The 25,598-nt window shown below is 42.7% G+C and overlaps 1 protein-coding gene and 1 long non-coding RNA gene across 3 annotated transcripts; both read left to right on the top strand.

The window, feature by feature from the left end:
• The first annotated feature begins 1,563 nt into the window (after positions 1-1,563).
• LOC134446808 (uncharacterized) lies at positions 1,564-4,201 on the top strand. 2 transcript variants are annotated; one of them, XR_010034502.1, is made up of 5 exons: positions 1,564-2,087; positions 2,669-2,722; positions 2,899-3,079; positions 3,517-3,612; positions 3,949-4,201. It is a non-coding gene; the product is annotated as an uncharacterized LOC134446808 (long non-coding RNA). The 2 variants fall into 2 exon arrangements; XR_010034503.1 differs by lacking the exon at positions 2,669-2,722.
• Positions 4,202-10,602: 6,401 nt separating this feature from the next.
• LOC134446807 (kxDL motif-containing protein 1-like) lies at positions 10,603-25,457 on the top strand. The gene is made up of 3 exons (XM_063196099.1): positions 10,603-10,792; positions 10,899-10,945; positions 24,912-25,457. Exons 1-3 carry the CDS (start codon positions 10,659-10,661, stop codon positions 25,154-25,156), a joined length of 426 nt encoding a protein of 141 aa, XP_063052169.1. The 5' UTR covers positions 10,603-10,658; the 3' UTR covers positions 25,157-25,457.
• The last annotated feature ends 141 nt before the right edge of the window (positions 25,458-25,598 follow it).

Genomic DNA, 25,598 nt, shown 5'->3' with positions numbered 1-25,598 from the left:
TCTGGGAACACCTCACGTAGTTGCGCATCACTTTCAATAATGGACCAATTGTTCTTAATAATTTGCCTGATCCGCGTCGCTTGTGTACTATATGTCGTAACAAAAAAAGGACGAGACTGCTGGTGGCGATGATGTTTCTTTTTGGTCAATAATGTGTTGCGTTGAAGGGAGCGCGCTTCACTGTATGCGTTTTGGATGGCTTTAGGGTGATAGGCTCTATCACTGAATCTTTTCTCCATCAGCTCGGCCTGCTCGTGAAAATCATTTTCGAAATCACAGATACGCCTAATCTCTGGAATTGGCCGTGTGGAATATTTCTAATGAGATGCGGGGGATGGAATGAATCCGCTCTCAGAATGGTGTTCCGAGAGGTCGCCTTTTCGAATAAGGTGGTGTGCAGCTGTCCCTCCGCGTCTTTATATATCGTCAAATCCAGAAAGTGAATATTAGTTAATGAATATTCCAAGGAAGCCACCCAAAACGCATACAGTGAAGCGCGCTCCCTACAACGCAACACGTTATTGACCAAAAACAAACATCATCGCCAGCAGCGTCCTTTTTTTGTTACGACAGTTCATAGATGTATGAACTGCCCCCACTGTCCAAATGTTACAAAAGCCAAATCTTTTGTGGATACTAAAACCACGAATAAATATGGACAGAGAGATTTCATTAATTGCAATTCTACATTTGTCATATACCGCCTAACTTGTCCTCGCGCTGAAGGGTTCTTTTATATCGGGCGCACAAAAAGGCGCATGCGAGATAGGCTAGCAGAACATAAATATGGTATCAGAGTGGGCAATTTTGACTATCCCATGGCGAAACATATGAATACCATGGTAAAAATGATTCTCTGCTGCGCATACAGGGCGTCGAGCATATCAAACCTCTTCCGAGGGGTGGGGACAGGCTAAAAAGACTTAGGCCTAATCAGAGGCAGACTTTTTGGATACACCAACTGGATGCCATGCGCTATACTGGTCTAAATGAGGATATTAATTTTACTTGTTTTTTGTGATTTTTATTTGTACTTCTGGTCATTTTTTCTGTGGCATCACTTATTACCCCAGGCTATTTTTAATCTTTGTTTTCTATGGTGTGCGCAAATGTGTGTAGTGCGTAATGGGTCACATGTGGTGATGTCACTATTTAAGGGAGGCCTTTCTTTTCAATGATGAAGACCTGGTGAGGTCGAAACATGTCGGCTTTTTAATGTAACCCCAGCCCAGTACCATTAAAGGCTTTTTAATGTAACTTATCGTTTGGGCACCTTATTTTGGAGTGCCTGGATTAACTCTTCTCTCTACATGAACTGATCCCCGATATCCAAGAGCACCCAAAAGCTTAAATGAACAGACTGAAGACTGCTTGAGCTTCCAGCCACCTGTGTGCCTTTCATTGCCAAAATAATGTTCTGACTTTTATCTAAATTATTTGGTGATATCCCTCACAACAGTGCAACAGCACATAGGCCTAATGGCGGGAGTTTTTCCCTCAGCACGTAATGAAAGCTAATCGGACGTCTAACGCACAGACTTCTATTATAACTAGACTGCGGATGTTCGATGCGTTGTGAAGCAACGGCTGGGGGCGGGACATGGGACGATTTTGGGGCGGAAGAAGGAAGTAGAGCGCCTTTTTCCATGTATCTCTATGGTGGACTTGAAGCCATGTAGTTCCTAGGCAATTCTTGCCGAGTCGGCCCTGTTTCGTTAAAACGGTAGTCTCCCCTCCCTCCCAAACAACCCAGATATTTTTTTCGGGCTGACCCTTTATTTAAGAAAGCTATTAAAATAGTTTAAATGACCAATGAGCATGGCTATTTGGGTTGATTGGCAGTTGCCATTCTTTAGAATTATTGTTTTGATTGACAGGCAGGCCGTTGTCAAGGAGAAGGGCGAGTCTCGCGGCGTCTCCAGGGGAAGCCCCCTCTCTCCCTGCTGCATTACTTTCAACCAGCTCTGCTTTCAACAGCTTCATCACTGCGATGGATTATTTAATTTTGGTACACTTTCCCCACAAATATGCTTTGTTGTACTTTTGGATGTACTTCTCCGTATTCTGTAAGGACCTCTGCGGTTTTGGTAAGTAAAATAAAAGCTTGTATACGTGGCTGATTGACCAAAATGACTGAGCTTTGTTTAACAAACACGTACGACAATGCTAGCTTGTTATTAGCCAAAGGCAGCATGCTGATCTTTCAGTGTTTGATGATCTGTCGGTTTGTCAAGTAACTTAATTGTAATCTGAATGCCTTTGCTTTTGAAAGCAAAATGTGTCTGTTTGGCGTGCATCAGGTGTATGGATTCCCTCCTTCCGTACCGTAGCCAAGTCCTTACATATTCATTCACGATGCTGTAAACATTTCACTACCATTCTGGCACTATGCTGGCCAGCCACATCGGAAAAGCAACCTAGTCTAGCTGTGTTCCTCCGTGAAAAACTGTCAAATATTGTTTGTTGCCAAGTTGCTAGTTGGTGATGAAATGATGGTCATTGGTACGTTCGTTTTCAGTATGCAAATTGCGTCATTAATGTTGACTGTACTGAGTGCATAGTGTAATGCAAATTGTCAGTAATGTTGACGATTGTAGGCCTACTGACGAGTGCATTGTGTAGTAAACATTATTTCCCCATCCTCATGTGACATGGTTTCATTCTGTAGGCAAAACAACAAACCACACTTCACCTGGAAAACAGAGCCAGGACTCACTGTCAGGTAGGCCTAAGTTTCAAATCCCTAAAGTATGCGCTTGAGTTAAGACCAGAGACCTTCCAATGTAAAGCTAACACCATCATCTGCTTACTCTGCATGTGTTTATATATTAGTAATAACATAGTAATGAAATATATGTTGTTCTCATCACCCTTCGTTTGTCATCATTTTCTTTACAGATGTCTGAAAATGTACAGTACACGCCAGCAGGTCTCACCATAGTCAACATCATTAAGGATTTGGCTCTCTGACCTGAGAAGAGGCCCCATAAACACACCTGACAAGGACCAGCCACTGTTGCCAGTGCACAACTGAGGACCTGACCAGCCTGCTGCCATCTATGATACTATATAGTACCCGGTATGTAACATTACACTACACTCAGCCAATGCTTGCATCCAAAGCGACTTTCACTTATTTTTACATGTGCCTCCCAATTTGAAGGGACAAAAAGTAATTGGACTGGATAAAAGTATAGATCAAGCGTAGTAAACTCTCAGCGTTTGTCAGTAGCCACTATCTTCAATAATTACAAGGGTACCAATTCTATTGACAGATATGCATGCCCACACCATGAAACTACCACCCCATGATTTTCACTGATTAGGTAGCTTTGAAACACGAGCAGCCCATCTCCTTATCTATTGTGTTTTCTTCCCATGAACCTGACACTAATACAAGTTCAGCTACTTAATGTTGAGGTAAATAATGTAAACGACATAAGTATGTTAAGTTGTTGGTGTACCAAACAGTGACGTATTCTCATCACACTTCATATGCCATTATTTTATTTACAGCGGAGGTGTCTGAAGACGTGGAGTACACTGCAGCAGGTATCACATGACCAAGGACTTGGACAACGTCTCTGTTTACATCTATAGTGTATTACACAAGTGAGTCTACACCCCCATATTTCTGCAGATTTAATGGGACAATAAAAACACTTGAAAACTGAAAATGAAGTCTGCACTTCAAGCTCATCACATTAAATAAGTAAAACAGGAGCTTGGTGAGCAGACTTAATTTTCAGTTGTCATTTGACTTTGTTAGTCCTGCACCCAAAACTTTTTTGAGAAGGATGTTCATGGGTTTTTCCTTTTTAAACAAATGTAGACATTTTTACTACACTGAAATGTTATAGTTACTCTATATATACCAGTGATATGCTTCAATTATGTTCATGTTACATTAATTATTTTTTAAAAATAGATTTGTATTTATCGTTACAGCTGAAGATGTGCACAGTACGCTGCTGCCTGCATCCTACCACCACAGAGGATCCGATGTGCAGAACCAGCTTCAAAAGCCATTGCAATTATGAAACACAGTTAATAAATGCTTATATACAGCAGCCCGCACATTTTGTTTAATTTGTTATATTGGTTAACCACACTATTGTTACAACACAATGCAGGTGGTACATGCATTGGCAGGTATCAATAAAAAGAAATGTATGGAGCATAATCATATTGGGATAGAGCAGTGGTTCCTAACCTAACCTTATGGGTCGCCAAAGATCCACAGTGGGTCGCGAAGCCCTCTTGATTTTAAGGGGTTTCGTTTTAATACCATATAGCCCATGTTGAATATATGACAAAGTAAAGCTTTTAAACTGATATGGCACGATTGGGTCACCAAAGCTTACAATGGTAAAAATATGGGTCCCTGAAGAAAAAGGTTGGGAACCACTGGGATAGAGGAAGATATACAGTAGACTAGAGCATGAGGGAGGGGGTACTCATGGTATGACAAAAATGCTTAGGGGGTACATGAGACAAAAAAGAAGTTGGGAGACACTGTGATTGAAGTAATGCATTTCTTACAAGCTTGGGGAAGAATGCCCACTCCATGATTTGCAAGTTTAAAAAGCAGAACATAAGGGTGAATATTTCATTTTAATCTTGATGTCAAGCATACAAAACACCCAGATGGTTAGTCATAGCCTACTGTAGGCCAGCTATGTTTTACTAACTGAAAGGTGTTAACTTTGGTTTGTTTACCATACCGTCTACTTCTAAGAGTGATCTAAGAAAGAGAAGCGTTGTATTCTGAATCTTTTCAAAAACTGGGGGGATCAGCAAAAAAAATGGTCATGATGACTGCTCGGCACGGCAATCTTCATCTTCAATCTTCCGGATGACAGTTTGGCGTCGAGGAGCCTTTCTTCAGCGTCCATGGTTTGTCTGTCAAACGGAAAGGTTTTGCATGTCATTTGATGCCCAAACATTCAAAGTTATTTACAAATGTCCGTAGAGGATTAACTTGGTGTGGCAGACACAAACCAAACAATATTTTACGCAGATGTACAACATGAAAAATGGAGCATTCTGAGCTCTCATACAAATGCAATATTGATACTGAGTATTGCTGACATTGATTATGTTTTGCCAAACGGTACGCCGACCCCAAAGACACATCTGTTTGTAGCTAAGTTTGTAGCCTAACTTCCCATTTATCTTTAATTGCGGCTACATTACAACGTGGTGAAGTAACTTAGTAAGCTAGGTCTTACGCCACTCGGCTGGCTCACGTTAGATGCTAAGCTAAAATTATTATGGTCATCATAACAAGCTCTTCAAGGTTTCGTTATCCCAAAGTATCATTTCATTAATAGCATGATATATTTGCCATACTTACCGATGACCAGTTCCATTTGAACTTGTGTTGGTGTTTTTATGACAATCAAGTGTTTCTGTGTCGACCAGTTCCACAGCTGAAAACAGGGTTCAATATTTCTGCTGGGGACGCCATGTCATATTCGGGTGGGAGGGGCGGAACATGTCTTGAAGAGTCTGTTTGTGGATTGGCCGGTGATGTCGACCTATCAGCAATGTAGCTCAACGTTGTCAGGGTGATTATTATATTTCCGCATTTTTGGGGCGGAAGTAAATCAGCCGCGGTTGCTTCAAAACCGTTGAATGGAGTTCTATCGAACTCCGCAGTCCAGTTATACTATACACGTCAGTGGTCTAATGACAGGTGGTGCTGACGGACAGCGCACGAGGGAAAGAAGTTGCAAACTTGATCGTGTTCGGTTTCGTCAGTCCAGCGGAACACTTCTGGCTCTAGAAAATGAATCTGTATTGCAACAAATCTAGTTAGGCCTAGGTCTATATAGGCTATCCAAGATATTTAATTTAGATATTTAATTTAGTTTTCACCACCTCGTGAAGTGTTTAGACCTGGCCTATTTAATGTCGCTGTAAATTGGTGTAATGTAGCAGAAAGTGCGAGACATTCGTTGGACTCGTTGCACGCAACAAGTTGTGAAATTATTTCTTAACGGTTTTAACCGCATCATTCGCGACTCTCGAGCAGTTTGAGAACTGAGAAGAATGAGAGAGAGAGAGGGCAGTGACTATACCATGTCACTGAGACTATGTGTGTGTGCTGCGCCTACTGAATCCAAGTGCAGAAAAAACATATCCATATACCGGTAGATTATTACATAATGCACCATCTTATTACATTTCCATCAAAAAAAAAAAGTTGCGGCCGCATTCCGTAATAAATTTCGCATTTTGTAATAATTTATTACAAGATGAGAAAAAAGTTATTACGAAATGCGTTCAAGAAATGTATTACGAAATGCGTAAATTATTACACAATGCGGCGATTGTCACCACATTATGTAATAATTTGTTACATTATTACATATTGCACCGTTATTACATAATGCGGCGTTACAACCTGGGCGGAGCTCGGCCCTTAATTTACATGTTAGCTCGCACACACAACACTTTTTGTGTGACACACTACAACTTACATACACACACACACACACACACCACTTTCTCAGAGACACACAACACTAACGTCGTCGCACACATACCATTTCCCTGTCATAAACACCATCTGAAATCTCGATTTTGAATGGTAGTGATGTGTAAGAAAAAAGTGGTATGTGCGTGAGGGAAAAGTCAAGCATGTGCGTAGTAACACTGGTATGTGTGCGAGCTTTAAGGGTGTATGTGCATAGAAAAGTGGGATATGTGCGAAGTAAAGTCTAATTATGTGTGAGCGTTTGGCGTGCATGTGCAAATAAAAGTATTGTGCGTATGAGTGTAATGTGTGTATGTGTGAGAGGCAAAAGTGGTGTGTGTGCGAGGTCAAAGTAGTTTGTGTGTGAGATTTTTGTTAGGGGGCCTACTGCGTGCATGAAAATGTGGCGTATGCACAACGTTTTCCTGTTCGTGTGCAAGCAAATAACAGTGTACGTGCAAACCTTTCGGGTGCATGTGCGAGGAAAAGTAATGTACGTGCAAGCTTTTAGCGGTGATGTGTATGCAATTCCTGACATACGTGCAAGCGTTTAGCGGTGATGTGTGTGCAATTCCTGACATATTGGCTAGGCGGCGCCTCATACGCATCAGTCAGTGTCATGTTATCCAGAAGGACCTTGGTTGAGAGCATCACCAATCCGTGTAAAAGTGTACCACGAGCCAAATTCAGACCAATATAGCCGTTTCATAAGAGTATTTGAACACTTAGACCTACGTTTAACTTTACACAAGTTTGCTTCAGTCAACCGGTTTGCTAGTAGCTGGCTAGCAAGCTAACGTAAACAAGGCTGTTAAAATGGGCACAATGTAGATAATTTTTATTCAACTGCACTTCCTCCATGTATCGGATGGCATCATATTTTAACAGCATTTAGGAAATACTACAATAGCCAATGTAGTTCTCCAAGTCTTTGAATGAATGAACTAGCTGTCTCGTTTTGAAAACAACTAGGGTTAACATACACTTTTAAAGTCATAAAAAACTAAATCCTACGAAATATCAATGCATTGATAGTATAAAAGCTTCAGATATACTTTTTGTAACTTTGTGTATCACCTAATATAAATAAATCAATACTTACTGGAGAGCGCTGTTCGGTCGTGTCTGCCCCAACAAAAACTGTACCAACGTCCGTTAGATTTTACAGCGCGTCCGCGTTTGTGAATCAGATATGGATGCGATTATGGTCCGCGTTTTGACGGTAGAATTTGGGGCGGCGCACGGTGGCGACCCTGATCCACCAAGTGGAACCCAAAGGAATGTGACAGTGACACGGATGTGGTGACTTGAACGCGGGTCCGCGTCGGAGTCCTCTGCTGTGTGGGAATTGACTGTCCAACGTCACGTGCGACCGACCTTAGAGTTTATTAACGCCATCTCCTTGCTGTGCCTTTATATTGTTGTAATGTGAACATATTGCAAATGACGAAATAACAGTTAAATGCACTTTCGTAACGGGCCGACCTATTTTGTGCCAGTAGCCTACTACTGACCTTGGGTCGTCTGTCGACCGTGTAGGTAATTAACCATGAAAAAAAATGGTGCTACACAACTGCAAGATGAATGGACAGCGGCTGGAAAAAATGCAGATGCTTCAGATGTGCTCTGCTTTGCCGCGTCATAGCCTATCACAACACTAGCTTGAGCCTTGCGAACTACAAGGATGCTAAGCCATGAGTGACTGAAGAATTGAAATTATTTCAAAGACCGAACGACGTGGTGGTGTATTCTTCAACGAAATGGGAATATTACATGGGAGGCAACACAGGAAAAGCTTCTAAAATGCTTGGCAATGTGTCCTGGCAGTCGATCTGTACCGACCTCTAAAAAATAAACATTGTGCGCAAAGAGGCGGTTACACTTATGTTGCTCTGTATGCAAAGCCATTAGCTTTAGGGACAAGCTACTGAACATGTAACATTGAACTTCAGACGTTACAAGACAGTACAACAACAGCTGACATGTCCGTCCCAAAGGCTTACATCCGCGGTCATTCACCATCCAGTTTGCAAATGAGAAATTAACTTTACAATTGAGCTTTTGCGAGATATTGAAATATAAGGCTGTTGTCAGTGATGTCATCATGTCATATTACTTCCTGGTACGAACCCCACAAGCACAAGTGGAGGACGCAAGGTCGCATATTGGAACATACCCCTGGTCGTCATTAACATTACATCTGTAACATTACAGAGCTAATCAAATTTTGCACTGCGTCTTGCATCTGTTTACACATAGTCTGGTCGATTGTACGATAGCCATTCTATAGAGAAAAAAACAAATATTAGAGAATGAAAGTAATGTATTCCTAAAACATTACTGTAATTCACCACCAGAGGCCACCGTTGGATTTCAGACTCCTGAAATGCCAACCCTGTTCAACTAGGGGTATGTTCCAATATGCAACCTTGCGTCATCCACTTGTGCTTGTGGCCTCATACCAGGAAGTAATGCATCGTTATGACATCACTGACAACAGCATTATATTTCAATATCTTGCAAAAGCTCAATTGTAAAGTCATTTTCTCATTTGCAAACTGGATGTTGAATGAAGAATAGTTCCCCAAAAATTGTTGTGGCTTGGCTGATAGCGGGGAAACTTAATTGTTTTCTCCACAGAGGAGGGGCATCCGCAAAACATGAGGCCACAAGCACAAGTGGAGAACGCATTGCAAGGTCGCATATTGGAATGCACCCTAGAGGTAGGCCTACTTACATCCTTTCCGTCCAGAGATGGGCAACCAAGATTCATTGTTTGCAATACAGTGTGCCACAGACAGTCCAAACGACCAGGTCTACCTGTTCAATTCAACCAGACAACTATCTGTTTGGGTTGGACAGGTAAAACCAAGTTATGTGGAATCAGGGCTGTAGTACTCGAGTCCGGACTCGGCCCGAGTCCGGTCTCAAGTCCGTTCTTTTATGGACTTGGACTTGTCTCGGACTCGGTATGGCCCATGACCCCCCCAAGTCCCTATTGCTGATCCCGGGATTAAGCACGATCCTGGGCCACCTGCTGGACGATCCTGGTACTGCAGGGTGTTGCAAGTTGTTGCAAGATGTTGCGAGATTCTATGGTCGAGTGTTGGTTTACCATTCATGAGATCACAGGTTCCAGCCCCTGTCCAGTTCATTGAAATCCATACATCAGCATCACCAGTAAATGGCAGCATTGAAGGTTTATGAAGTTGGGAAATTTCCTTGAAAGATGTATAATCCCTTAGACTGTTTGACTGAATAATTGTAGTTGAAAGGTGCAAACCCTTAGCCTGGTTCACACCAGACGGTCTGTGTGTAGCTTTTGCGCCCCCTGGCGGAGCAGAGCTACACACACTAACGTCTGGTACACAGCCATAGAGCACACTCCGTCTCCAACCAGAAAATAGACGGAGCATTTATTTCTTAAATATAAACGGTAACTCACATTGAGGAGTCACAAGACAGATTAGAGACTATATTGACTCTTTAAAGATTAACAGGAAGGTTTTTAACGGAATTTGTTGGTGAGGAGGCCGTGCAGACGCAATAAATTCTCAGCCTGTTTTCTGGTTGGAGACGGAGCGTGCTCTATGGCTGTGTACCAGACGGTAGTGTGTATAGCTCTGCTCCACCAGGGGGCGCCAAAGCTACACACACACAGTCTGGTGTGAACCAGGCTAGCAAACCCTTGTGTTCAAATGCAGTTAATTGCAGGGAACTATAATACAGGTAAGTATTCTTATTCATCTTTTTGGACCCTTGATTTCAGGTAATGTTTTAATTTCAGGTAAGCATCGCACTCCAGTTAGATTCAGGTAAGTATAATACAGGTAAGTATTCTTATTTATCTCTTTGGACCCTTGATTTCCTGGAACTGCAACTGAGGTCTGTCTGGTGGTGGCAGTGACGACGGCAGGGCAGGGGCATCAGGCATTGGTTGGCCTGACAGAACGTCCCGATGAGTCTTCACTCTTGTCCTGACCGTTGCCCTGAAGTTGGCCATCTTCTCCTCCCTCCTGAAAAAGTTACTGATGGACTTGGCGTTTATGTTGGGCAGCGGGATGGCGAGGCTTCCCAGGACCGGGTCGTCCCTCACTCTGTCTGCAATCCTCTTGTACTGGCCTTTGATGGACGAGGTCAGCTTGCTGGGAGAGGAGTGGAATTTGCTGCAGGTGGGATGGTGCTGCAGCATCTTAATCAGGAGGTACAGAAGGCGGCTCTCCTCGGTCACCTGCGCTGCTTGGGGGTACCTCATCCATCCATCCTACTGGAGATGAAGAAAGACCTAGACAGCATCTTCCGCAAGATAAGGTTTTTCATCCATTTGTTTTGTACATTTTCATACCGGTATATTTTTTGTTGTGTTGATGTTGATGGAAACACTTGAGGGTGATGGGTTTGCTTTGTGTTATTCCAGGGCACTGAAGGGAAAGGTTGCTAAGCAGTATCCAGATGCATTCAGCAGTAAGTATCGTAACCCCCTGTGACACACTATCTGGTGCACCCGTAACAAGTGGTTACTCCAGATGTTATAAACACAGAGAATGGTCAAAGCTAAATTCACGTTTTGTTAAAAACGAAAGTTTGTCTGAATTCAGCGGGAAAAGATAGGCACGCCTATTTGAACTGCTGCATCTCATTCTCCGCTCTGCCGTCATTTGGTGGAATTTCATTTGGTGGAATTGGTCCACCGCGTGGACAGCCTACATGCTTAATCCAAATTTCAGATAATGAACTAATGAAATTCTATTGATTTAAGTTAAGTGAAACATTTATGTTACGACCAATCACTGTTGGCCCTGACATCTGGGTCACCAGTTATTACGGATCCAGATAGTCTGACGCACTCACCACTGAATTTCCTTTATTATGCATCTTATTACCTGCCATGTGTGTCATCTCTGATTGCATTGCACTTGTAGCAACACAACACTTGTTGCGTAATCACATCGGTTTGTAGCAAGTGGTAATATATAAATTACATTTCTCCACTCTTTAAAGGGACACTGTGCAAGAAATGGTCAAAAAAGGTACTGCAACTATGGTGCTCATTGAAATTGGGCTGCCTATTGCCAAATTTGATCTTTGCATGAACGTTTACTAAGTAATAAACAAATATTTCCTAACATGATCCAAGTAGAGTCATTTTTGCAGCTAAAAATGGCTATTTTTGGAAATTCAAAATGGCGGACCATGGAGAAGATCCCCCTTTTCATGTATGAAAAGTGCAATTTTTCCAGTTATAATGAATACTTAGAATTTGATGGTGGTGGTAAGTATTCATGTAAAAGGTTACATTAGTGAATGGGCAGCATGAATTCTGGAAATAAACAACCAAAAATCTCACACAGTGTCCCTTTAAAATCAGGGGTTCTTAAACTTTTTGAGACATTCCCTCACCTGCAGGGGCCCCCCAGACTCAACTTTGGGAACCACTGTTTTAAACACAGTTTGTTAAATCTTTTTATTTCAAATGACATTCAATGCAAATACATTTTCTTTGTCTTTTATATACTTTACAAGTCCTTTTTTATTATTTCCCCATGTCCCCCCACCCCCCCCCCCCACACACACACACACACACACAGGGATGATCCAATACATATAATAAATTAGAAATACTATAACCAAAAATGTAAAAATAGATAAATAAAAATAAAAGAATAGATTACGTAGAACAGAAAATACGTTCATATGTCTATATATACACACATACACAACAGACGTGCGCGTGCACACACTCACACACACCCAGACATATACAGTACATATACACACACCCACACCCACACCCACACCCGGACGGGCGCCGGCGCGCACACACACACACACTCACACACACACACACACACACACACACACACACACACACACACACTGAGAAGATAAAAGATAGGGCTACGTTATAAAGAAAACAAAAAAAGGTAAAAGAAATGTGTATGGAGGGCATTGCTTTCAATCTCAAAATGTGCATATATTTAATAACCAACATAAGATTTATCATTATTAGTAGTAGTATTGTTATTATTATTATTATTATTATTCTTTATAATGTGGAATATCAAGGCTTAGAGTCTACCTGCTCATATTTATCAAACCAGAAATTATAGGGCACCAGAACTCATCAAACAGATAACCTTTGTTATGTTTCTCTAATGTCATTTTCTCTAAAGGCAAAAAAGAAGATATTTGGTCCACAAAAGTCTTGAAAGATGGGGGTAATGCATTCTTCCAAAATAAAAGTATACATTTCTTTGCAAAATCAGTAATCAAAATGAATATTCTTCTTTTTGACTGATCTAGGACTAAGGCCTTTGTATCGTTAAGTAGATATAGACTCCTGGTAGGTTCGAACTGTCTACCCAAGACTACTTCAATAAATGAATGTATTGAGCCCCAAAAGTTTTTTAACAGGCTACAATCCCAAAACATGTGTATGAACGTCCCTTCGGCCTTATTACATCTTTGACACACAGCTGTGATATCTTTTGATATTTTGTGCATTTTTGAAGGGGTTAAATAGGTTTTGTAGAAAAATTTGAAATTTGCTTCTTTGATTTTATTGCTAGTGAAAGGGAAATTAATGTTATTACAAATATTTAACCATGTGTTATCATCAAATATTTTCCCTATATCATTCTCCCATATCTTTCTCAACCCCACAAATGATGATGGGCCTTCTCTTGTCATAAGGTTATAAAATATACTTATTTTCCCTTTTAAAGTTTCTGAAGAAAATAGCAACTCCTCTATTTCCGCTAATTCAAACCTTAATTGCCTTTCTTTAATAAATGTTGTAATAAGGCTTCTTAGTTGTAAGTACACAGTTAAACACAGTTTGAACGAGAAATGCACTCAGAGAGTGCAGACCTCCGCCAAGGAAGCTGTTTGATAGAACCTTTCTGGATCCACATCGTGATCCGGATGACCACCAAAAGTTAATCACTTCTGAGAATAAATTTACTATATCACCTTAACAATTTCACTGTATTACCTTATCAAATTGACCTGAAAGAACACACACAGGAAACATTTAGGTAGCATTTAAAATCTGTGAGCAGATTTTATTGTTTAGCGGCCGGAGAAGTTACTGTGTGGAGACATGAAGTATTCCACTCAGTAAGTCCCGAAGTGTATACAAAAGGCAACCCTATTTAACCATTTCCCAGCCCCACAGTCCATGACATGATCTTCTTCTAACAAGTAAATACTAACGTCATCTTTCAAAGTTATCAATCTTCATGTCAACCTGGAAACATCTGGCTATCTGCCAGGACAATTGTAGGAAGAGTCCCCCTGACTTGGTGTGCTGTCCTGTTTGTTATTGGGTGGGATTAGGTGCCCCCTTGTGTTACTGTTAGGTACTGCTTCAATAATTTCTATCATTTCCTGTCACTCGAGGCTCTTCCTTTCACGAAACTTGAAAGCTTGAAAGGCTGTATTCAAATGAGCTCCGCCTGAATTTCAGTTGCGAAAACCTAGGAGTGGAACCATTAGTAAGTAGTAGAAATTTATGTAAAGTTGTTTCATGTCATTATAATGTTAACTGCAGAGGTAAAAACGATAGATTACTTTTCTAAAGAGATCGTTATTTAGGGTGTGATTTATGCTAATCACCTATCGTTCAGCCATGCTATTCAGCAATTCACACGTTATTCAGCCCATTGAAAGATTCGTTTGTGTTATGATAGGCCTATATCTTGTACTTCGTGTGTAACTTTCCTAGTTTTCATACTTGTGTAGTGGAGCGCTGCTCCTTTAAGGGAAAGTCTGACGCTGCGGCACACGTCACCACGCCGCTCGTAGAGGCTTATGGGAAGTCTCTTCATAAATACTGCCAGTGGCTAGTATTCGGTAAGCCTGCAAAGTCCCCCTTTGCGCGTTTCATCGCCACCGGCGAATGCTGTGGTTGCTTCTCCCCTCGTCGTCGAGAGGAGTGCGGTGTCCAGTTCAGATCTAGGAGATGTGGACCATTTCTTGTCCTCGTGAGTATGTGGACCATCTCTTGTCGCTGTTTATGTGCTAGCCAGCGGCTAGTGGCTAACTTCGCGTCTGCTGTTCTATAGGTTGTGATTCCAACTTGGCGTCTCTTACTTGGCTAGAGTGATCTCTTGCTTCTCCACTGGCAAGGACTTCGGTGGACAATACCAACGGTTACCTTGCGCTTTTCCCGTCTCCTGCACGCCGGTATGTATTATAGTGGGTTAGCTTGTGCCTTTACCCAGCTCTGACTGTTTGTTTTCTTACCATGGTTGCTAACGACGGCCATTATTATGGTTTCAGCGTGTGGTCGCTACCGGCGCCTCGGCCGTGTACCTCTGTATTGGCACTCCGACTGTGAGAATTGCGCATCGGTGCACCCTCATCTCCGGGTAAGGTAACCTCTCGGCAGCAGAATCGTGTGATAGTGGGTGTCCTGCTAGCTTGGCTAACGCTCTCCTCCTCCCTCGCAGGTTGTATCCGTGTGGCCGTGGTCAGACACACCACGCGTTTAGGTGCACGAGCGGCGACTTTTAGCCCCGGTTGTGTGGTGCCTCTGGACGCCGGGAACCCGTATCTCGGCTGCTGCTCCGGCCTCGGGAAATTGGACATTCGTGTGTGTGTGTGCGTTGGCGCGCTTTAGTTCAGTGTGTGTGTGTGTGTGTGTGTGTGTGTGTGTGTGTGTGGGCGCTCGGCCCGGTGTGAGCTGGTGTGTGAGCCATTCCACAGTGTGTGTGCGTGTGCGTACGTTGGTGCGTGTGAGTGTGTGTGTAGGTAGTGACGAGTGAGTGTGGGGATACCTAGGGGACTGCACTGAGCTGAGCCTCTGGGGTTGGTTTACCTCATGTTTTGATTTTCGTTTTCTTTCGTTTGCTGTGCCTAATTTTCTTTTTTTTCATTATTTCATTCAATTATCTAATTTCTTATTTAACTGCATGTGTTTAGTGGATTTTGATTTATTTTGCATGGTTTGCTGTGATTTCTTGTTGTTTCTGTTTGCCGTGAATTATTTCTGTTTGTTGTGAACTATTTCTTTACTTTTTCTTTTGTTAATCCTGAGGTGTGCCATTCGCCCTATTGTGTTAGCCGTGCCAGCCCCTAGTGGCAAAGTCTGACAACCTGAGTGTGGGTTCTAAGGCCTTAGGCCTACCAGGTGTGTTGTTTATTGTGAATTAGTGAACATACTTTGGGGCAGGTGTTTACAGATCCGCGGGTGTGGCGGCAGCACACCCACCCCTGCACTTTACTGTTAACGTGAACATACTTTGGGGCAGGTGTTTACAGATCCGCGGGTGTGGTGGCAGCACACCCACCCCTCCGCACTTTACTGTGAACGTGAACATACTTTGGGGCAAGTGTTTATCGATCTGCGGGTGATTGCGACAGCACACCCACCCCACTGCACTTTGTGAATTGTGAGTACCTTTTTATATTTTATTACAAAGAGTGAGAAAAAGAGATTTTTATAACGCAAAGAATAATAAAGATTTGAATTATTAATTGTCACCACTGTCTCTGCCTCCATTGTGCACGAACCTGTGTTTGCCTGGTAATCTATTGTGCGGGTACATTGTGTGTTGGTCCGGGGTATCTGTAACTACCCCTAATTCATCTCCTCCGGGGGCTCCACCCCCGGGGGTGGCGTAGTCGAACTACCTCCTGTAACGGTCTCGCCCACTACACTTGCATACTTACTTACCCGTGTTATGCCTCTTGTAAATCCTAAATATGTTAAATGTTAAAGTTCGCCATACTTACCTGATTATCTTACCTGGTGATATCCTATGTGAAGACATACTGTTGCCTACCTCCTGTTTTGGAGAAAGTTAATAATTTAGTTAGCTCATGTAAAATGAATTTAGAGTGCAGCCTAAGTGTTGCATTTTATTTCTTATGGAGCATCAGCCTGATATTTTGTATCCTGTTTATTTGATGTTTTTCAGTTTTACACAATTGTAAGATTCAAGAGGATACATTAAAAAACCCTCAAACTGGAATCACGCCTTGGATCTTGATTTGTTAGCTATCTGTCATCGCCACACAATACTCCAAAGGGCCAGGACAGAATAGTAAAATAATGACCACTCGGAAGGAGTAGGTAGTTGAACAACGGTGAACAACTCAGCTGAAGCATACAAGATGAGCAAGGTTGGTCAAGAGGAGCGTCAGTCTCAGTTGGAGACAAGATCTCACGCCTCAGGTTCATCTTCTCACAAATCATCCCGATCATCAACCAGGACATCAGCCAGCATTGCTGCGACAAGAGCCAGAGCTAAGGCTGAAGCAGCAAAATCTAAAGTATCCTTTGCAGAGAGGGAGGCAGCAATGATGAGGGAAATGGCTGAAAAGGAGGCAGCAATGATGAGGGAAAGGGCTGAAATAGATGCACGTCTTCATGTATTACAGCAAGAAAAAGAAGCAACTGCAGCATCAACAGAGGCAGCTGTATATGAAGAAGCAGCAGCCGAGCTTGAACAAAGGCAAAGCGATGTTCTTGTTGAGTTGCAGGATCTAGCCCTTGACGGTCCTCCGACACGCACACAAGACTATGTCGAAACACAGCCATTTCATTCACATCCACCACAATTGCTTCCAGCCCCTTGTGCACAGCAGTCAATTTCTCAGCAAGCACCAGTAACCTCTCGGCCCCCTAGCAACAAAGACCAAGAGTCACTGTATGAGTCTTTCGTGGAGGAAATCAAGCTCAGAACCATGACTACTGGTCGCCACGCTGCTCATTCTGCCCCAAAGACATTTTTGCTAAAGAACAAAAATTCACCTCCGACCCCTGACATGGAAAGGAAATACACAGCATCTAACCCTCCTGCATTTCACTCCAACCAGGGAGATCTGCCACCAACACCACAAACCCATGTCTTGGCTCAGTATCTAGTCCGGCGGATTAGACACACAAAAGGGCTTAATCGTGCACTTTTGAGTAAAAGCATGAAAATTGGTACACATATCCTTCTGGATATGCTGATTAATATTAGCGTTGGAGGCGTCGCGAAAAATGAAGAATTTTCAAGATGGCCGCCAAATCCAATATGGCCAACCCAAATTAATGAAACTACCTGACATGTTGTTGCAAAAGCATGAAAATTGGTACATATATCCTTCTTGATATGCTGATTAATATTAGCATTGGAGGCGTCGCAAAAAATTATGAATTTTCAAGATGGCCGCCAAATCCAATATGGCCAACCCATATTAATGAAACTACCTGACACTTTGTAGTAAAGGCCTGAAAATTGGTACACATGTCCTTCTTAATATGCTGATCAATGTTATCGTTGGAGGCGCCACGAAAAATGCTGTATTTTCAAGATGGCCGCCACGTCCAATATGGCCAACACATATTAATGAAACTACCTCACACTTTGTTGTAAAAACATGAAAATGGGTGCCCAGTTACTTCTTTATATTCTGATTAATAAAAGAAATGGAGGCATTGCAAGAAAGTTTAATTTTCAAAATGGCCGCCAAATCAAATCTGGCCAACCCATATTAATGAGACCATTGAATTTGAATTTAACACCCACTTTGTAGTAAAAGCATGAAAAATGGAACACATTTACCTCTTGATATGCTGATTAATATTTGAAATGGAGGCATAGCAGATAAAACCCGAATTTTCAAGATGGCCGCCAAATCAAATGTAGCCAACCCATATTAATTAATCTTCCAGGCACATTGTGGGATATACAGTACCTCTAGCAGTTAGTGACGACTGCATAGGCCTTGTGTTTAATATGCCTCTCATGACTACAAATTCAAAAGGGTCAAGATTTCAAGGTTGCTAGACAGAAAGTTCAATTGATTTGTCAATTCATGGACATGGTTAAGACATGGTTAAGAAAAGAAACCAATCATTAATTACTACAAAGTTTTCAAACAAACTGCAATCCTGTCCCATGCATGTTGTACGGGTATGTCTTGCCTGGTTAACACCAGTTGATCTCACAAGTGAGATACTCTGGAGGTTACATATGCAATTTCTCATAGGAAAGGTGTGGTTTAAAATTACCCATGGCCGTTAATTGGGTGTTACGAATGTTTCATTTGGCATATGCATAGCACAAAGCCAATCGTGTCAGTTGTATCTATTCAAACAAACTGTAGTCATCGCCTTTTCACCCTTCCCCGCTCTCTGAATGGAGCCCAAGATATGGTACCCTTGCTAAGGGATGGAATCCATGCTGTCTTTCAGATCAGAACGATTGCGCAAAGCAGCATGGGATTCCCCAGGCTGTGGTATATCCTATGGCCAACATCATTCAAACTGCCAATAATGCGTAATTAAAAGATACACACGAACTTTGAATGAATAGTGAATGGCACAGTTGGTGCAAAGTCAACTCAGGGTATGTAAATTTGAGTAACCTTGAGTGAAAGTTTACTTGTACAGTATTAGGATTCATTTTTTGGCTAAATAATGGTGTGCTGGATTTGGCTCATGGTGAACCCCCATTTCTGTATTTGTAGTTCAAGGTATGCAAACTATGCGTCATATGCAAGGTGAAGTTGATAAGATTTGATTTAACCCCCATGTTGAGGGGGGACAAGATTTTGTTTTGTTACCTACAGTACTTGAGTGATGGTTGTGCACACTTTATTGCGATGATAAATGGCTCAAATCCATTGAAAATGTGACTAAAATATTTATTGACTCATCAAAGACTACAAATGTTATTATATGTTTCTACTACAAGTACAGAAAAATGTAAGCTTATACTGAGATAGATATAGGATATTTTATGCCCATTTATGCATCTATGGGTTGGCCATATTTGATGTGGGGCCATCTTGAAAATTCTTTTTGTTTTTTGATGATGTTAATACAATAAAAAGATACATGTGTTTTCATGCGTTCACGGCAAATTGTGCCCTGGTTTCACTAATGTACTGTAACACAATATGTAACACTACATATAACTATATATATAACATTAGTAGGCTAGGGTTTGATGTTTCGAAATTAGGCTATGTTAGGATCACTTTCAGAGTAATCTTTTTTAGGACTATTACTTGTGTGTGTCTGTGTGCGTGCACAAACTTTCTCATGTGAACCCTTATAGATTATTGTACACATCACTAAGTATATGTGTGCTGATTGCATACTCCTGCTACAAAGTGCATGGTGGTTTCACTAATATGGGTCAAACATGTTTGATTTGTCTTGAAAATTCTGATATTTTTTCATACCTCCAAAATATTAATATTAATCTGCACATAAAGATGTAACTGTGTAGGCTACCAATTATCATGCTTTTACCACAAAGTGCCGGTAGTTAATATGGGTTGGCCATATTGGATTTGGCGGCCATTTAGAAAATTCTGTGTTTTTCACATCTAATATTAATCAGCTGAAAAAGAAGGAAATGTGTTACCATTTTCATGCTTTTACTACGTGCATAATGGATTCACTCATCTGCTATACAGTTCCTGTTATATGGGTCGGCCATATTTCATTTGGTGGCCATTTTGAACATTTCAATTTTGGTTTTACGCAACAATTCCATTTGTAACATTAATAGGTACATCATAGAGTATGTATTTACCAAATTTGAGGCATTTATGACGCAGTGCATGATGGTTTCTCACTAATATGGGTTGGCCATATTGGATTTGGCGGCCATCTTGAAAATACAGCATTTTTCGCGGCGCCTCCAACAATAACATTGATCAGCATATTAAGAAGGACATGTGTACCAATTTTCAGGTCTTTACTACAAAGTGTCAGGTAGTTTCGTTAATATGGGTTGGCCATATTGGATTTGGCGGCCATCTTGAAATTTCATAATTTTTCGCAACGCCTCCAATGCAAATATTGATCAGCATATCAAGAAGGATATATGTACCAATTTTCATGCTTTTACAATAAAGTGTCAGGTAGTTTCATTAATTTGGGTTGGCCATATTGGATTTGGCGGCCATCTTGAAAATTCATAATTTTTCGCGACGCCTCCAACGCTTATATTAATAAGCATAGGAAGAGGTATATGTGTACCAATTTTCATGCTTTTACTCAAAAGTGCATGATCAATTCACCAATCCGCTGGACTAGAAGGGAGATGGTAAGCTCAGGACTCCTTGCCTTTGATGACAGTCCAGAGAATTATTGGGCATGGAAGGCCTCTTTCATCGCGGCCACAAAGGAACTAAACCTATCTGAGCAAGAAGAGCTCAACCTGCTGGTTAAATGGTTGGGGCCCAGGTCGTCAGCTCAGGCCATGAGGATTAGGGCTGTGCATGTAAACAATCCCAGGCTAGGTGTGTGGACGGTTTGGGAGCGCTTGGAGGAAATCTACGGAAGCCCAGAGGTGATTGAAGATGCCCTCATGAAAAGACTGGATGCCTTTCCAGTCATCTCCAATGGGGAAACCCACAAGCTCAGAGAGTTAGGTGACTTGTTGAAAGAGCTACAAGCTGCAAAGGCTGAGGGATTCTTGCCTGGACTCATGTACCTCGATACAGCCAGAGGGGTGAATCCAGTTGTTGAAAAGCTCCCCTCCTCACTGCGGGAACGCTGGATGACACAGGGATCCAGATACAAGGAGAAGTATCGTGTGCCTTTCCCGCCATTCAGCTACTTTGTTGAATTTGTTTGTTCCCAAGCCAAGACTCGCAATGACCCCAGTTTTGCATTCAACCTTTCCTGTACCCCCAGTCAACAAAAATCTGCAGTAACAGTTAAAAAGACTGACGTCGCGGCCACAGGTGGTGCATCTCACAACAGCACACCTGTGACGACAGAACTGGACAAAGAATGTCCTATACACCAGAAACCGCACCCACTGACAAAATGCCGTGGCTTCCGACTTAAGCACCTTGATAAGAGGAAAGCATACCTAAAAGAGAATTCAATCTGCTTCAGATGTTGTGCCAGCACCAAGCACATCGCCAGAGACTGCAAGACCACACTGCAATGCAAAGAGTGTGACAGCGACAAGCACACCTCAGCGATGCATCCTGGTCCTGCGTCGTGGTCACCTCATGGGCAAGCTGATTACCCACAGGGGAAGGACCAGAGCGGGGAGCAAGGCGGGGAGAGTGGATTTGCAGCATCCCCAGTTATCTCTTCCAAATGCACCCAGATTTGTGGCGACGCACTCCAGCCTAGATCCTGTTCCGAGATCTGCTTGGTCAAAGTTTCCCATTCTGATAACCCAGACAAGTCTCACAAGGTATACGCGGTACTCGATGACCAAAGTAATCGGTCCTTAGTCAAATCTGAGTTCTTCAGTCTGTTGGGCATCAGCAGCGTGGCATCCCCCTACACGCTAAAAACATGCTCAGGCAGAGTGGAGACTGCCGGACGGACAGCGACTAACATCACTTTAGAATCTCTTGATGGAAAGACCAAGGTCACTCTGCCCACCCTGCTGGAGTGTGAATACTTACCCGGTGACCGATCAGAGATACCGACACCTGAGTCCACCCAATATTTCCCTCACCTCAGACCAGTGGCTGACAAGATCCCACCTCTCGACAACAATGCACCCATTCTTCTGCTAGGCCGAGACGTATTGAGCTTGCACAAGGTGCGGGAGCAGCGTAACGGACCACACAACTCGCCATATGCTCAACGGCTTGACCTTGGCTGGGTCATAGTGGGGGAGTATGTCTGGGTGGCGCTCACAAGACAGGGGAAGTCAATGCCTACAAGACCCATGTCCTCCAAAATGGACGTCCTTCCTTCCTAAAGCCATGCACTAACAACATCCACATCAAAGAGAGGCCCACTGGACCAAATCAGTGCAGTCTTCAAGTCCCGTCTCGGAGTGAGGAGGACATTCCAGAGAGAAGTGAGGATGATCTTGGGAACGGTGTGTTTCAGAGAACACCAGCAGACAACATACCAGCCATGTCGGTGGATGACAGCAAGTTCCTCAGATTAATGGAGAAGGAAGTGTACATGGACAATGAAAACCACTGGGTGGCACCACTGCCCTTCCGCGCTCCTCGTAAGCGGCTTCCAAACAACAGAGAGCAGGCTGCTCAAAGACTCCAATCTCTTCAGCGTTCATTCAAGAAGAAACCTGACATGAAGCAGCACTTCTTCGACTTTATGCAAAAGGTCATTGACAACTGCCAGGCCGAACAAGCTCCTCCACTACAGCCAGGGCAGGAGTGCTGGTATCTGCCGACCTTCGGTGTATACCACCCCCAGAAGCCAGGGAAAATACGAGTTGTTTTTGACTCCAGTGCGGAGTACAAAGGGATGTCATTGAATGAAGTGCTTCTCAGTGGACCCAACCTAAACAACACTCTACTTGGTGTCCTGCTACGGTTCAGAAGAGAACAAATTGCCGCCACCGCCGACATAGAGCAAATGTTCTATGGGTTCAAAGTCAGAGAGGACCACCGCCACTTCCTCAGGTTCTTGTGGCACAAAGACAATGATCCGGATAAAGACATCATAGACTACTGGATGACTGTGAGTGTGCATGTGTTCGGAAACAGCCCATCTCCAGCAGTAGCGACGTATGGACTGAGGAGAGCTGCAGAGCAAGGAGAAACGGAGCATGGCAGTGATGCAAAGGAGTTCGTCTTCAGGAACTTCTACGTTGACGATGGGCTCGTGTCATTGGCAAAGGAGGATGAAGTGATCGATCTTCTGCAACGAACAAAAGCTCTACTGGCTGAGTCCAACTTGAATCTAAACAAGATAGCCTCAAACAGCCCGAGGGTCATGGAGGCTTTCCCTGTGGATGAAAGAGCAACCGACTTCAAAGATCTAGATCTGGGAGCAGACCCCTTGCCCCTGCAAAGGAGTTTAGGCCTGAACTGGGAGCTCCAGACTGATAGTTTCACCTTCAGAGTGTCAAGAGACATCAAGCCATTCACTCGCAGAGGCATGCTGTCCACCACCAACAGTCTGTACGATCCCCTGGGATTTGCTTCTCCCATCACTGTCCAAGGCAAGGCCTTGGTGAGAGACGTATCCTCAGAGCAGTATGACTGGGACACACCCCTTCCACCAGAGAAAGCAGAACACTGGAAAACATGGATCAACTCCTTAACAGACCTGGAACAGGTTTGCATCCGCAGATCATACCTACCACCCTCCATGTCATGCTGTAACAGGATAGAACTCTGTGTTTTCTCAGATGCCTCAACTCTTGCAATAGCTGCCGTAGCTTACTTGCGTGCCTTAGATACTGAAGGAAGATGGCATGTAGGATTTGTTATGGGCAAATCAAAACTTGCGCCTTACCCCATGCACACCATACCACGCTTGGAGTTGTGTGCAGCTGTCTTGGCTGTTGAGCTGGCAGAGGTGATCCAGTCTGAAATAGACATAGAGTTACAAGCAGTGAAGTTCTTCACCGACAGCCGCATTGTACTGGGTTACATTCACAACAGTTCACGAAGACCTATTATACTCCATAGATTTCCATACCAAGTTTTTCTATTTTTAAGAAAAATCCATTCTAATTTGCCAGACAGAACTTTCCATTGACTTTGAATGGGGTTTCATGTCTGGCAAATTAGAATTGATTTTTCTTAAAAATAGAAAAACTTGGTATGGAAATCTATGGAGTATAATGAAGAGGGAAGTGTGTGTCACCAGATCAAAGAACAAAAAACAGCTGACAGCTAAGCATCAATGATATCTGGGCTTTCATAACCCTCATGCAATGCCACTGCCATTGACTTCAATGTTAAACACAGTCAGGTCAGCAGTCTAACCCATGACTGCGGTTTTGAGTAATGAACAAGGCTGAGACTTTTTAAAGCCTCAGGAAGCTTTTACCAGTGTTTAGAGTTAATTGGTTAATTCAGATGACTAGGTTAATAGCTTGTTTAGACAACCTTTTCATGATATGCTATTTTTTTTAGATGGAAATTTTGGGTTTTCATGAGCTGTATGCCAAAATCATCAATATTAAAACAAAACAAGACCTGAAATATTTCAGTCGGTGTGCAATGAATGTAAAACATATGAAAGTTTATTTTTGTATGATTACATTATGGGGAAAAAATGAACTTTAACACAATATGCTAATTATTTGAGAAGGACCTGTATGTATGAATTCAAATTGATATATTTTCATAAAATGTATAAATGCAGTGAATTTATTCACAACTTCCTTTTGTCATGTCCAACGACTCCACTAAATGTCATCCAACTCCGTTCGCGACTTTTTATTGTTGATGCAAACCGAAGGTTTGATCTCACTCTGTCTTAGTGAGGTGTACTGAGGAAGACTGTGTGAGGTCAAATGTTGTGTTAATAAATCAGTGAGCAGCAACAGTGTGCGTATATTTTATATATTAGGGGATAGGTGCATTGCTCAAGGGCAAATCAACCATGGAGACAGGAAGGGAAAGGTAAGGGTGGGGATTGAACCTGCAACCCTATGATGTACAGTCCAGCATTACACCATAGCTGCCCATGTTCTGCCCTTGTTCTAATAACAGCCTTTTTTGCTCTAATTAACAGCTGTTCACGAGTCCCCTATTCTTGAGGATGAGGACGAGGACTTTGACCCAGTCCCATCCAGTGTAGCCACCACTACCACCACCACGGCTACGTCCGAGCACAGCACCGAATCCTGCAACTCATCCACTGACGTCGTCTTCCCTACCGTGAGCCGCTGCTCCGAGGACCTCTCACAGGAGCAACCAGAGACTCCTACCCTTAACAGCCCCCCGGGAACAGAACTGAAGGACAAAGGCCCAGATTAATATGGGAATATGAGGGTTATTCCAAGTGGACTCTTGTGATGAATGATGTGGCTGTGCAAAAAAATACTGTCGTTTTTGTCAACGATGGTTGATGCTGCTGCTTTTTGGTGACTTAGTCTGCTTTGTTGTGGTTTGCTTAGTATTATCTTTCTGAAAAGCATAACTGATGTTTGACATACTGATGCAACATGGCACAGCATGACTGAAAATGCCGCCTACCACATCTCATTCAGGTTTTCATGTACAGTATGTACTACTCCTAATTGCTTGAATTAATTAAAACATGTTGTGGACAACTGAATTTTGGGTTTTATTGTCACAGAGTACCATTTGTTCTCACTGAAGTGAGTGGACGCCTGCAATGATGTGTGTGTCTGCTTCTGAGAGATGAGAGAGAGGTCCACAAACCCGATTTTGTGAGGTGTACACTCTGTAAAGAAAA

The sequence above is a fragment of the Engraulis encrasicolus genome, chromosome 4 (assembly GCF_034702125.1).
Source record: "Engraulis encrasicolus isolate BLACKSEA-1 chromosome 4, IST_EnEncr_1.0, whole genome shotgun sequence".
Taxonomy (NCBI): Eukaryota; Metazoa; Chordata; class Actinopteri; order Clupeiformes; family Engraulidae; genus Engraulis; species Engraulis encrasicolus.
This window is presented reverse-complemented; position numbering and strand designations above follow the sequence as displayed.

Bases quoted from the DNA above. Each gene is read 5' to 3' on its own strand.
- LOC134446807 (XM_063196099.1), top strand. From the start codon at position 10,659: ATGGTGCTGCAGCATCTTAATCAGGAGGTACAGAAGGCGGCTCTCCTC. The intron at 10,793-10,898 runs GTTTTTCATCCA...GTGTTATTCCAG, and splicing joins AGCATCTTCCGCAAGATAAG to GGCACTGAAGGGAAAGGTTG. The intron at 10,946-24,911 runs GTAAGTATCGTA...TCTAATTAACAG, and splicing joins GTATCCAGATGCATTCAGCA to CTGTTCACGAGTCCCCTATT.